The 12,771-nt window shown below is 35.8% G+C and overlaps 1 protein-coding gene across 1 annotated transcript; it reads left to right on the top strand.

Moving 5' to 3' along the window:
* Positions 1–9,799: 9,799 nt before the first annotated feature.
* Positions 9,800–12,329, top strand: LOC149176908 (protein APEM9-like). Its single transcript, XM_089420008.1, has 4 exons — positions 9,800–9,928; positions 10,243–10,528; positions 10,970–11,364; positions 11,825–12,329. Exons 2-4 carry the CDS (start codon positions 10,250–10,252, stop codon positions 11,952–11,954), a joined length of 804 nt encoding a protein of 267 aa, XP_089276134.1. The 5' UTR covers positions 9,800–9,928; positions 10,243–10,249; the 3' UTR covers positions 11,955–12,329.
* Positions 12,330–12,771: the final 442 nt, after the last annotated feature.

Here is a 12,771-nt window from a genome sequence, read left to right as displayed (position 1 = left end):
AGCTTGATTTTGAAATTATGTCATGAGGTAGCTCTCCGTGTCTTCTTTGCAACCCTACCAGTTAGACCGAGATTGGATAAATTTATGCGAAATCTCCCACAGTTACTTGATTGTGGACTAGTTTAGTAGAGAGAACTTGTACGGGATGCCACGAGCCACTTGGATGATTCAAATGACAAGACCTCCTTGGTATATATAAGAGTCTAAAGGGTCAAAATATAATAAGGGCCTACATAACAATTCTTGGATGATTCAAATGACAAGACCTCCTTGGTATATATAAGAGTCTAAAGGGTCAAAATATAATAAGGGCCTACATAACAATAATAATGTAAGGACACAACAATAACGATAGTGACTTTCTATGGGGAAAACAATAACAATGTGGGGGCTACACTAGTATTATAGGGACCTAACAAAACTCATCAATCCGTGCGCTTTTAGTCACTTCTTACGAAATTCAAATTTGATGCTCGAAGAGAAATTTATAACAATTTTCCCCAGGACACTTGTTTGAGACTGAATTCTGGAGCATACATAAACCCTAACTTCCTTGGACCATATCTCCAAAAATAGAGCGAACCATTGTCTGAATGATTTCGCCTCCCCGTGGTAGCAATTTCATACTCTGAAGCTTCACAAAAAAGTTATAGTGAAAATGCCACAATGACTTGTTTGAAGCAACGAAACCCTAGAATTAAGAGCTCTAATACCAACTGTTGCGTATCTAGATCAAAATAACACAAAGACATAGGAACAGATAGATCAATTACTAGATAATAATCCAGTTCTAGGGGCAACCTCTCTTTACATCACATAAATGAACATTTCTTGGATGATTCAAATGACAAGACCTCCTTGGTATATATAAGAGTCTAAAGGGTCAAAATATAATAAGGGCCTACATAACAATAATGATGTAAGGACACAACAATAACGATAGTGGCTTTCTATGGGGAAAACAGTGACAATGTGGGGGCTACACTAGTATTATAGGGACCTAGCACAACTCATTAGAGATCACATCGCATTAATGCATTGATCGCTCCATGCTTACAAACATGTGCTAGAACATAAAAAGAATAACCACGAAATTTTTTGGCCTCTACTAATTCTTGTCTGCGGTCCTTTCATATCAATGCTATATACACTTTTTTTGTGCTTGTAAAACGCAGGAAATGTGCCCCTTTTATAACATATCAATAGGTACTAGTGAGGGGGCCGACCTCATCTTAAATTTACGAAGTCAAAATTTATGGCGCCGACTGCACTCATAATTAAAACAAAGTTCCAATTAATTTGAGACCCTTTTTCAAAAATATAATCCCTTCATTTAAGATTGACTTGGTCAATATGGAACCAACACAAGCTAATCAAGATTTTCTTGAATAATTAATGCCAAGATTTGACCATTCATAAAGCTGCTTTTCAAATTCATGGGGGCACCTTGGCCAAACTTCAGGGCCTCAACATTAAAATGACATATGTCCTCAACTGTGAGAAGTTATGAGGTGTGCCACCTGTTGATGGAAACAACTGGACGAGAACAATCAGATGATGATGGTCTAGCGAGCAAATTCACTAATCTTCCCATTTATTTTCCTCATCAAATGTGGAGCATCATGACCACACCACAGGGGCTAGACTTCCTTCTCTCCTTTCCAGGGCTTCTTGACCATTAGAGCTTCCAATCAATGCAATCCATATACAAATATTAAGAGTGTTCAAAGATTGACATTGGCATCAATGACAACACCACTCAACATTCTTTGCTTGCGATGTAAAATTTTTCTTTTTTTCTTGCTTGTTGACTTTAGGCTGTAACTGTCATCTTTCTTCTATTCCTATTACCCAAAATTTGAACAGAAAAAGTCACAAGATGAATTTCTTCAACCAATTTATCATTTATGAGAGCAAAATCATATTCATACTTGATTGTACTCTTCTTTAGTCCCATTGACCTACATTTGTGGTCATTTGTTTTTTTTCTTTCCATTTGGATCAATTGATTCCGCATATCACTTATTTTCCTAGCATGTTCTATCTTCATTTCCCTGATCACTCGAGTCAATTCTTTAAATGAATTTGGCTCTTCTTCTTTTATTTCCTTTCCCTTAAATTTAACTGGACCTCTATCAAAACCTGGGATCTTTGATTTACCTGAAGCTTTTCTATCCTTTTCCAATTCTTCAGCTGTATTCTAGGAAGCGACCAAGGTAACTGGCTTGGCACGTCTAATTTCATATTGAGTGTCATCGTTAAAAGCTTCGAGATATTGTTTCAAGATTGTCTTGTCAGGAGGTTTATAGTCTTGAATCATATCTTTTAGAAGACCGTTAAATCTTTGATTGAATTCTTCCACTGTTTCATTCTCTCTTCTTTATAGTATTCAACTCTTTGACTAAGTATTTTCCTTCCCTCTTATCCCAATATTTGTCTTAAAATGAATCAGTGAGGGTTCGTAAGGAGTCAAAGGCATTGTTTGCTTTATCATGAAACCAGTGAAGAGCATTATCCTCCAATGATAAAACAAACAACTTCATCTTGACATCTTCATGGTTGTAGGTAGTGGAATGAGCATATCTCTGGATGAAGGAGTTGAACTTTTTTATGTGAGCCTTAGCATTGATGGCATTATTTCCTTCAAAGATTGTATGCTTGCTCATGGTAGACTCATTTGGCAAATCATGAGGATATCCTTGTATGTTGTGAAGTTGCAAGCCCTGTAAAAATCACCCATGATGTCTTGATTTACGAGTTTAAGAAAGCAAATGGAGATCAAGGAGAGTTTCCTGTCTGAGAAAATTTTATTTCCCTCTAGATTGTAATTTGTTTAACAAGGCTCTTAGAACCTTTTCAGGATCGGGAGCGGGGTTAACCAAGTTACCAGGATTCCTTCTAGAGTAAGCTCTTGTGAATGGTTGAACAAGTGGAGTTGCTACCCAAACAGGAAACCAACCTAAATGTCTAGTTGCTAAAGGTGGAGGTGAACAAGATGAAAGGATTAGTGAGAGTACAAAGGATAAGGTGATGAGAAGATGAAGAATGATGAAAGGACGAGTGCCAAAAAATGTTGTGCCGCTTTATGGGCTAATGAATGGCAAAAGAGGTTAGAAGATTACGAAGATTGTCGTGAACCCTGGCAACAAGAAACTTGTCCCCAACAACGATGCCAAAAATTGTTGTGGCATTGATGGGAAAATGAAATGATGGAGAAATGAAGGATTGGAAATTGTTGTAAATCCTGACAACAAGAAACTTGTCCCCAACAACGGCACCGAAAAATGTTGTTGCTTAGCTTGTACAGGCACCGCAGCAACGACTTAAGGCGGGGGTTGTCACTCTGATCCCCGCCGACTCCGTTCTAGCTGTCTCCCAACAACAAGCTATGGGGGGTAGTTCCTATGGAAGTGAGATGATGGTAAGCAAGTTGGGAACCAACTTGCCCGGGAGACATAGTTGAGTGGCCTAACTACTTGATGGAAATTTAACAAGACTTAAGGATCTAATTAGATTTGGAATTGAGACCAATGCCTTGTGGAGTCAAAATTCTTGCTTATTATAAATTATGACCAAGTAATCAGATGGACAACTGCTGCTTAAATGAATAACTAATCTATATGAAGTGCAAGTCCTAAGATCTAAGTGTGATGCAAGGATCTTGGTTAGTTTTAGATTATATGCCTAGTTTAAATGGAACCTCCCCAAAACTGTTTTGAGAACAATCTTCAGAGTAGGTTGTGGGATGGAAGCCAAAGGGAAGCAAGCAAAGGCTTGATTAACAATACCTCCCCCTTGTTCCAACTACCCAGTGCCTTCAACGCTGCAGAGACTCTGGCTCTACTCACTGCAAGGTCATTGAGTTAACCTCTATGAAGGGCTAAATCCCTCAAGCTATATGAGAAAGGGTTGTCTTAGGAGTCTATCAACCAAGCTTATGCTTGGAGGTAAGTTTTTAATGCAAGCTAAGCCTAGAATGCTTATGCAATGATAATGAGTGAAATTCTTAGTTTTGAGATTAGCTTAATGTTTTAATTACTTTATGTTATGATGTATCCTTAATGACAAAAGTACTTATCAATGAGTTATGTGCAATCTTACAACTAAGGAAGTGCCAGATTGCTTTGTGCCAAAAAATAGATCAATACGCAAGATATTTAACCAATGACAAAATTGAGAAGAACTTTAGAACACTTATCCACTTATCAATTAGCCAGTGGTTATTAACACATGATGCCAATCATAATTACTCAAGATATTCCAATGATGATTCTATAACAAGATTGCCAATGATCTTATGCCAATGCCATAGTGTCAATTAGATTTCAAATGCCCAAAATTACTTGATTAGAATTTAAATGTGTGAGTGATTTTAGTGCCAAGTTAACAAATTCTCAAAATCAATCACAAGACAAACAATTGTTAGAGCCTAACACATAAACCACTATGAACCAAGTAAATGATGAAGAGCTACTTATGATGCAATATGGGACATCAATAAATATCTCATTTCAAGACAAGAAATCATAAGGTAACCAATGAGAAATCTAATGACTTGCCAATGTATATTAGTGAATTCTAGCCTACCTATGATGAGTCACTAACTCTTATATCAGATCTAAAACACTAATTACAGTTGTAAATAAATGTGTAAACAATGAGTTATTAGTGCTTTAACAAGTGCCAAAATATGCCCATAACTTAGAGTAAACTTGCCAAATTGAAAAATTAGATTTTTAGGGCTTTTAAGATGCAATATTCAGAAGATATCAGATCTGATTATTTCGTTATGCGGAGATATTCCAACAAGCTAAGAATTAGATCTAGGCTGGATACTCAATGCCCAAGTGGCCAAAAATTTAGGAAAATTTTATTATGCAATTTTTGAACTATTTTGACCAATTAGACGTGTTTTTAGGGCTTTTAGTTCACTGTTACAAGTTAAATATTACAGCTGTAACAAAACAGTGAGGAAAAGAGGGTTTGGAGAGCAAAGCCTAGGCCCAAGGCCTTGTAGATTAGTATGCCAAAATTGGCCAAAATTTTGCAATGAAGTTGCCACCTAACACAAGCTTTTGAGCAAATTTTTTGCAAAACCCACCAAGCTTCTGTCCCAAAAAATTTCAAAAATGGACAAAGGTCAAATTAGGGCTAAGGGCAAGAGAAAAGAGCTCAGAAAGTCAAGAACTAATGGAAAAAATACGAAAGAGGTCAATGCTGGGGTTGAAGAGGGGAGAAGAGGGCTCAAGAGTGAGGCCAAAAGTCAGAGGAGGGGAAGAAGGGCAGAGAAAAGCCATAAAAGGGTTGCGTCTAGGCCTTAAGGGGCTTAGAAACCCACGCCAAGCCCTCTAGGGCTGCCGTCTAGGGAAAAAAAGGGGGACCGAGGCCTCTTAAGGCCACGGCTAGGCCAAAAATGGCCTGAAACCCTTAGCGCAGGGCCAAGGAAGGAAGACCGAAAGGCTTAAGAGCTGACACAGGCCTCCAGGAGGTCAGAAAGGGTGACGCAGGGGCCTTTTAGGCTGATGCAGGGGGCTTGGAGGCTGACGTTGACCTTGGAGACGGCGGATCCAAGTCGAGAAGGGCTAAAAAATGAAAACCCTTGCTTCAGAAAATTTAATTGCTTTAGGTCCACAATTTTGTTCAATTTCTTCAATGGATGGCCTTGTAAAACAAATTGAAGACTAGATCTTACTCTCAAGGGCCTAGATCTAGCTTTATTCCAACTTTCTCTGCTTGATTTCACTAGCGAAAATGGAGATAAAAAATACTCAAAACCCCAATATATACAAAAACCCCAAAACCCCAAAACCCCAAAACCCCAATTAGAAAATACATTTTACAAATTTATTATACAAATCTATTTACAAAATTTACAAATATACAAGGGTTTTGAAATAAATTTTGAGAAATAATTTTTTATAAAATTTTCTTTGATAAATGGCTAAAAATACTTTTGAAATTAGATGCAAGCTACAACTTTAGCGAAGTTAGATAAACCACAACAAATATCTGAAGTCCAAGCAAGGTCAGCTCATGCCCACAATCTGTGAACATGGAGCCCAAGGACTGGGGAACCTGCAAACACTATATATTTTTCTCAGGAAAGCTTGTTAGACATGGCGAATTAGATCACCTAAAATAGACCCAAAATCTATTAATAGAATGTTCTTATCTCAATCTAATGAAAAACAAACCTTTAAAAATAATTAAGCACAATATAGGAAAGCCCGTACCCACCACATACCACAAATCAATGAACACTGAATTGCACCCCAAAGTCTATATTATGACTAAAAAAACGTTCCCAACAGTACAGTAGTGTTAGATCAACTTTTTTGCAGAATTTTTTTTAGCCAAAAATCAGATGGCTTGAAACTTAAATGACTCCCTCTATATAGATAAATCCTCCAAGTGGAAAAATAACGACTAGTTGGCTTGATCCTCGTCAAATTAATCTCGGCCGTTGATAAATCCTTGATGATTTTTTAATCTCTGTCGTTGAAATAATTATTTTTTGAGGAATTTTCGAATTTCTCATTAAACCCATTTTTTATTAGCTCAAAAATAATTATTTTGAGCTAATTTCCTCAAAAAATTGACTTTGACTTAACCACCAAGGTCCAAGGGTCCAATTTTTCTTGAAATTTCCAATATTCCCTTGGTGGGGGACCTTTAAAAATTAATTCCTTTGAGACCCACATGTTTATTCACTTGGAGAATTTAATTTCTCTATATATTTAATTTTGACTCTAATTAATTAATTAATTAAATTAATTAAGTATAGAGGAGTTAATAATTGAGGTATTAAATGCATTATCAAATCCAGGAGTCGAATGCCCCCATTTTTTAGATGTCATGATGTTTCCCAAACAATCACTGATCTTTTGAAAAGAGTATCATTTTAAGTCCAAAGGGAATAAAAGAACCACAAATAGAAAAAACCTGTGTTTTAGTTGTCTTTTAGTTATAGTTGATTTAAGGTTTTTATAAAAGGAAAGTACCTTTTATTATCCAAAGTTTTTTGTTTTTGTTTTGTTATTAACTTATTTCTCTATAATAAGTGTAATTTAAAAAGTATTTTAAAAGAGATTATTTAGTAAAAGTATTCTTTGATATTAATGGAAAAAAAGGTATTAGACATACTTTTTAAACCCTAAGCTCATTTTGAAAAAGCAAAAATGGATAATTCAAAAATAAAAGAAGAAAGATTCTGCTATAAAATTTGTCCAATTATAGATTGTAGATTATTTTCTTTTAAAGGGAGTATTCAAAGAAAAGAGATTAATATCGTTATTAATGTAAGTGCCAAGGAAAATTGCATCAATATTAAGATGGAAAATCAATTATCATTTCCAGAATCAAATATAGGTGAAAGATAAGATATTTTTGGCAAGAAACAATATGAAGTTAAGGACCTACAAGTGACAATTGATGATTATGAATGTAACTATCTCAATTCAGTGTCGTAACCCATCTCTGATGAAAAAATCAATATAATTCTCAGTTTATCCAGGTTTGAAAAACTAGGTATGTTCATGTTAAACATGGAGATTTTTTTTTGATGTTTCCTTGTAAGAAGAAGATTATCACATTCCAAGACATGACAATGAAGTTAGAATTGATAATACTTTCATTAGAAGACTTTAAACATATTTTGAAATTGATGTTTCAAGAGAATAAAAAAATATCAAAGACGCAGAAAGAATTTGAAGAAGTCGTCTTGAATAAAAACAGAAATTTCTCATAGGTCATAGTTAGAAACTAATTGCACAAGTTAAGAAATGCAAAGCTATGAAGCACAAATTAGAACAAGAAAATGAAGCTCGCAAGAAGAAACTAATTGGAAAGTTATCAAACGCTGAAGAAAAATGAACAAACACTGATCCAAATAGTTATAGATTTAGAATGATTCCAATCCAATTGAAGTGAAGACATACTTAGAGGCTCCAGTTCAAAAGACGAAAATTTCAATTGAAGATCCAACGATAAACGAAGCAACTTCTGTACATGAAGGAGATAAGATACTTTAAGTAAATCAAGAAATCACTAGAAATAGCATAAGGGGAAATCAGATCACAATAACTCATCGACACCCACATTATAAAAGCAGACATCTCACCTAGTCTGCATATTTGTATCACTTAGACCAGAAATAACTAACTTATGTTCCAAAATATATCAATGTCAACATAATCTTGTCTTGTGATAACAATTCATCCCGAGTATCCAATAACCACAAGGTTCCACAAAAGATTGATTTGGGATGGTTAGATCATTTCATAGTATGACAATTTTGTACCACACTAAGAAGTTCATATCGTCTTGTATTGTTGAATATGTCGGTTTTGAGAATTGAGAAAGACGATAAGGCATTACGAGACTAAAAAAGATATCAACCATTACCATCAATAAACTTTGAGGACAAAGCTTTTCTAAAGGGGAAGAAAATATTATGGACATAATATATAAGTAATAATTAATAAATAATTAACATATTGAAGAGACATGTCCTAAAGGACATGACTATTCATGAAGGGCCACCTTGCCTAGCATATAGGTCCTCATTTGTAATTACACTGTAATGGATAGTTACTTATTCCAGATATTCAGAATATTCTGTTGAGTACGAAATTTGCTCGTTACAATATCCATGTGAACAGCCAAGACAAAGCGTGGGAAAAGATTAATACAGTTTCAACCACTGAATATGCAATGAAGGAAATATCTGATACTATATAGGAGAACTCTGAGACCATAAATGGATCTATAGTATGCAATTGAAACTTTGGAAAAATCAATTACCAAGCTGAAGGAGTTAATGAATGAACAAGAAAGATTTTAGTTGAAAATGTTGAAGGTAGTAGTTAAAAATACTATTCTTGTTCTCCCTTCTGTTATTTAGTTTGTCTCTTTAGTCTTTGCTAGAGCTATTCCCAGCAAATTTTGAATGTGCATATGTTTGAGCCACTTGATAAAAGAAGTCTGGGTTGTACAAATAAATGCTTAGGGGTTGTGCTGGTTTGCCGTTGCTGTAGAGGATTTTGTAACTGTCAATGTTTTTGGTACTTTTAATTTTAATGTGATGATTTGGTCTCCTTTCATAAAGAAAAGGCGTTCCTAGGTAATTCTCTCACTTCCAGCTGTTGGAATCATGATTGCCGTTACACCAAAACCCGCAGGGGTTAGTCAACGATCACATCGCCAGAGTTAAGGATCCACGAGAGCCAGTTAGTCCATGTCGCGAAACACACGGGGAACACTGATTTATCCAATGTCCAACAATTTCTCCCCCCAATGGGAGCCGGGTGTGTATTGAACTCGTGACCTATGCTCTGATATCACTTGCTGGAATCACGATTGCCGTTACACCAAAACCCGCAGGTGTTAGTCAACGATCACATCACCAGAGATAAGGATCCGCGAAAGGCGCTTAGTCCATGTTGCAAAACACATGGGGATCATTGATTTATCCAATGTCCAACACCAACACCAACAACAAAGGAGGGTCGGAAATTTCTTGAGTCTCTTCCTCTTAGAAATTTCATTATATATATATATATAATGCATCCACTCTACTTGCTTCTGTTGTCAGCTACTTTTCAGGTTGAGCCTGAAAACTGCCAGTTGCATGTAATAAACAAAATATGTACCAATAAATATCAGATTAAACATTAACGATTCTTTTAACCCCATGCAACATAAGCATTAACGAGGTATAGCTACCAGTATCGCTTCTAACTAGCTCCTTTGTTTATGATTCAGTTGGCACTTAATGCATGCTTTTTTCCTTTCATTTTATTCCCCAGGCAATGGAGTGGTTATACTGATAATGTTGATGTTGCATATGCAGGACAAGGGATATCTTCCATGACCTAAAGACACTTTTTGGTTCTGTTGCCTTCATACCATATTCGGTTCTTTTCACTGGGTAAATTATGTTCTTGTATATCCAATACCTCTATGTGCAGCTTCTTATCTATTGATATGGGAATTTGCAGAAATTTATCCTATCTGTAATCTCTGCATTTATGGATTTCCATGCATGTTGTGAAAAGTAGTTTAATACCTGTGTGGTTAAACATTACACACAAGGGGGAGAGAGGGAGAGGACTTTATTAGGTCCTGCCTCAATTCTTGGCAGTACATGTTTTTATTTGGAGAGAGAAAGGGTCAGTTACATCTAATAATTTCCCTTGAGGAATATGTGTCTATCAATCTCATCTATATATTGGTTTTCTACAGGCTATGTATGCAGCTATATGAAGGAGAGTATCAAATAACTCGAGAAGCCCTTGACGAGTTCTTTAAAGGATGGGTTTTTGTTCAAGATGTGTCTTGGTATATTCCTTCAGAGGCAGAAAGACAAAAGGCCCCTTGGTGCATAGCTCAGAATTCTCATTTATCTATGAAAAAATACCTGCAGATTGTGGAACTCTATGCTGTTAATGTGCTTGTGAAGGGCTTGAAAAATGAAGAGCTTGCTCTGAAATGGTTGGAGAAATTAAACATATTGGAGGAATCCAGGCAGGTATATTGCTTAGATTCAGTTGAAATATTTTGTTCAGATATCTGGGAACTTGACTTTTATCAGTTTTTTCCACATGGAAAAGGAGGGCATGGGGGCATCTATGGGGATGCATTCGTGAGATTAGGGAGGTCATGATTTATTAAACGAAGTAACTTGATTTGTACACTCAACATAGGTTCTAATGCCAAAGTTTGATGGTACATGAGAGTGGAAACAGTGCCTTGGTTTGTAGGTGAAGTTGAGTTTAAGGAGGTTCTCTTTTTCAACTTTGTTCATCATGGATTTGGTGTGCAAAAGCAGATTCCAAAAAATTCAATGTTTTTTTAGTCTCTTTTGTATCCCTTCTTCTGAGCCATTTAATTTTTTTGTATATTCAATGTCCGAGTTTATATAGTAAAGCTTCATGTGAAGCCAATTGAATTTTTCTTTCAAATCTTGCAGGAAATTGCACTGAAGATAAAATCGTTGTCAAGGCTTCAAGAATCAAAATCTGTTAAATGTTTTTCCCATCCTTCTTCCGGCCATGAGCAGAAATTATCTCAAGCAAAAGATCTTTCGCTAAGCAAGGGAGTGACTGAATTCTCACAGATGAGCAAAGCTTTGTCTGGAAGTAAAGAACATTTACAAACCGTTGACATTTGTACAGGTTCCAATGAAAACTCAGTTGTTTCGAGGTTCTCAAAGTTGGTCGAATCATTGTTCTTGTGGTTTCCTGCACTTCCTCTAAGGCTGGGAAATCTTGGCACAGCATTACCTCATGGGAAAACCATTCTTATTTTGGCCTCTACTCTATTTATCTTTTATCTTTTGAAAAGCAAGTCAAAGTATGCAATAAGGTAAGGATTTTCCTGCCCATTTTATAAGTTTGTAGGCAAATAGTTTGAACTTTTTTAGCTATATATGAAAATAGGATGTGGTTTTCTCCTATGTTATATAACAGGTTATATCTGTTTATTTTATGCATATTGGCTGTATTATGACTTCATATATGAGACACGAGTTATTACTTACATAGGATATAGCTTATAGATACCATAATTCTATTAATTTAAACGCATGCCTGATTTTTTTATAATGTTTATCCCCCTCCACCCGTACTGAAACCCTTTTGGATTCTGCATACAACTAAAGTCAAAATGAATGTTACTGGTAAAGGAATAAATAATAAGTTTTCAAGGGATGGTGGCAGTACCTGATGGTTCAGGAGTTGACTAGTTGAGTAGAGAATACAAGACCGACCAACTAATCAATGTAGAATGTAGACATTGATTTTGTATCTTTCTTCTGTTTATCCAGGAAATTAAAGGAACAATCACAAGTGGTTCATAGGGTTCTGATAGACTTTTGGCAACTTGCATTCAATGTACAATTGAATCCACTAGCAGCTGTACAGCCTCTTCCCTCAGCACCTCATGTGGGCAGGTAGAAGTGTCTGTTATACCATACTTGTTTGCGATAATGTAATGTAAGAAGTCAGCATTTGGAGTTCTCTTTGCACTAGGAATTCAAGACTGTTGGACTAGGTGAAGCTGGTCGAATATCCAATGGAAGAATATGTAAGAGTTTTTATCGACCATTTGTATCTTGAAATTGGTCTTGGACTCTTTCAAATTTATTGATTCTGTCAAGAGCACCATCAAGTGGAGTTTTATTTGTGTAGTGTTGTATAACTCGTTTTATTATTATAATTCATGTAATTTAAAGAAACAATTTTCTAACACCTAGAACAAGAAAAGTAGAGATTTTGGAAATGGGCACAGGAACTTCAGTTTTATTTATTAAAATAATAGTTTTGTTGTAATGTGGTCTAGCAATGGATTTGGCAAGAAATAATTGGGAAATATTCCCAAGAAATTTCAGCACAAGAAACCCTTTGGAAATGTTAATTGGACATTTCTTAGGTGTTGTTGACAATTTCCATTATGAAAATGTTTCACACATAGAAAGATGCCTGAAGTTGACTTTTTGTTCAGATAGATACTTTATTATTTTAGATGATGAGTTACTAGATAGACAAATGCTGCAGAGATGCTATGCAAGATCTATCCTAGGTGAGATGCAAAACCTAATCTAAATGTGAAATGCAAAATCTTGGTTATTTTTAGTTATATGCCTAATCTAGGCGAGAGCCATCTCTTCAATTGTTTTGAAGCACGTCTCCACAGGGTTGTAGAAAGAAGTCCAGGGGAAGGCTAAGGCCTCATTAATGATACCTACCCTAGAGTTCTAACGACCCAGATGCC

Source organism: Pinus tabuliformis, chromosome 4_1, assembly GCF_031772625.1.
Source record: "Pinus tabuliformis cultivar Carrire ecotype Pingquan chromosome 4_1, CPIR1, whole genome shotgun sequence".
Classification (NCBI taxonomy): domain Eukaryota; kingdom Viridiplantae; phylum Streptophyta; class Pinopsida; order Pinales; family Pinaceae; genus Pinus; species Pinus tabuliformis.
This window is presented reverse-complemented; position numbering and strand designations above follow the sequence as displayed.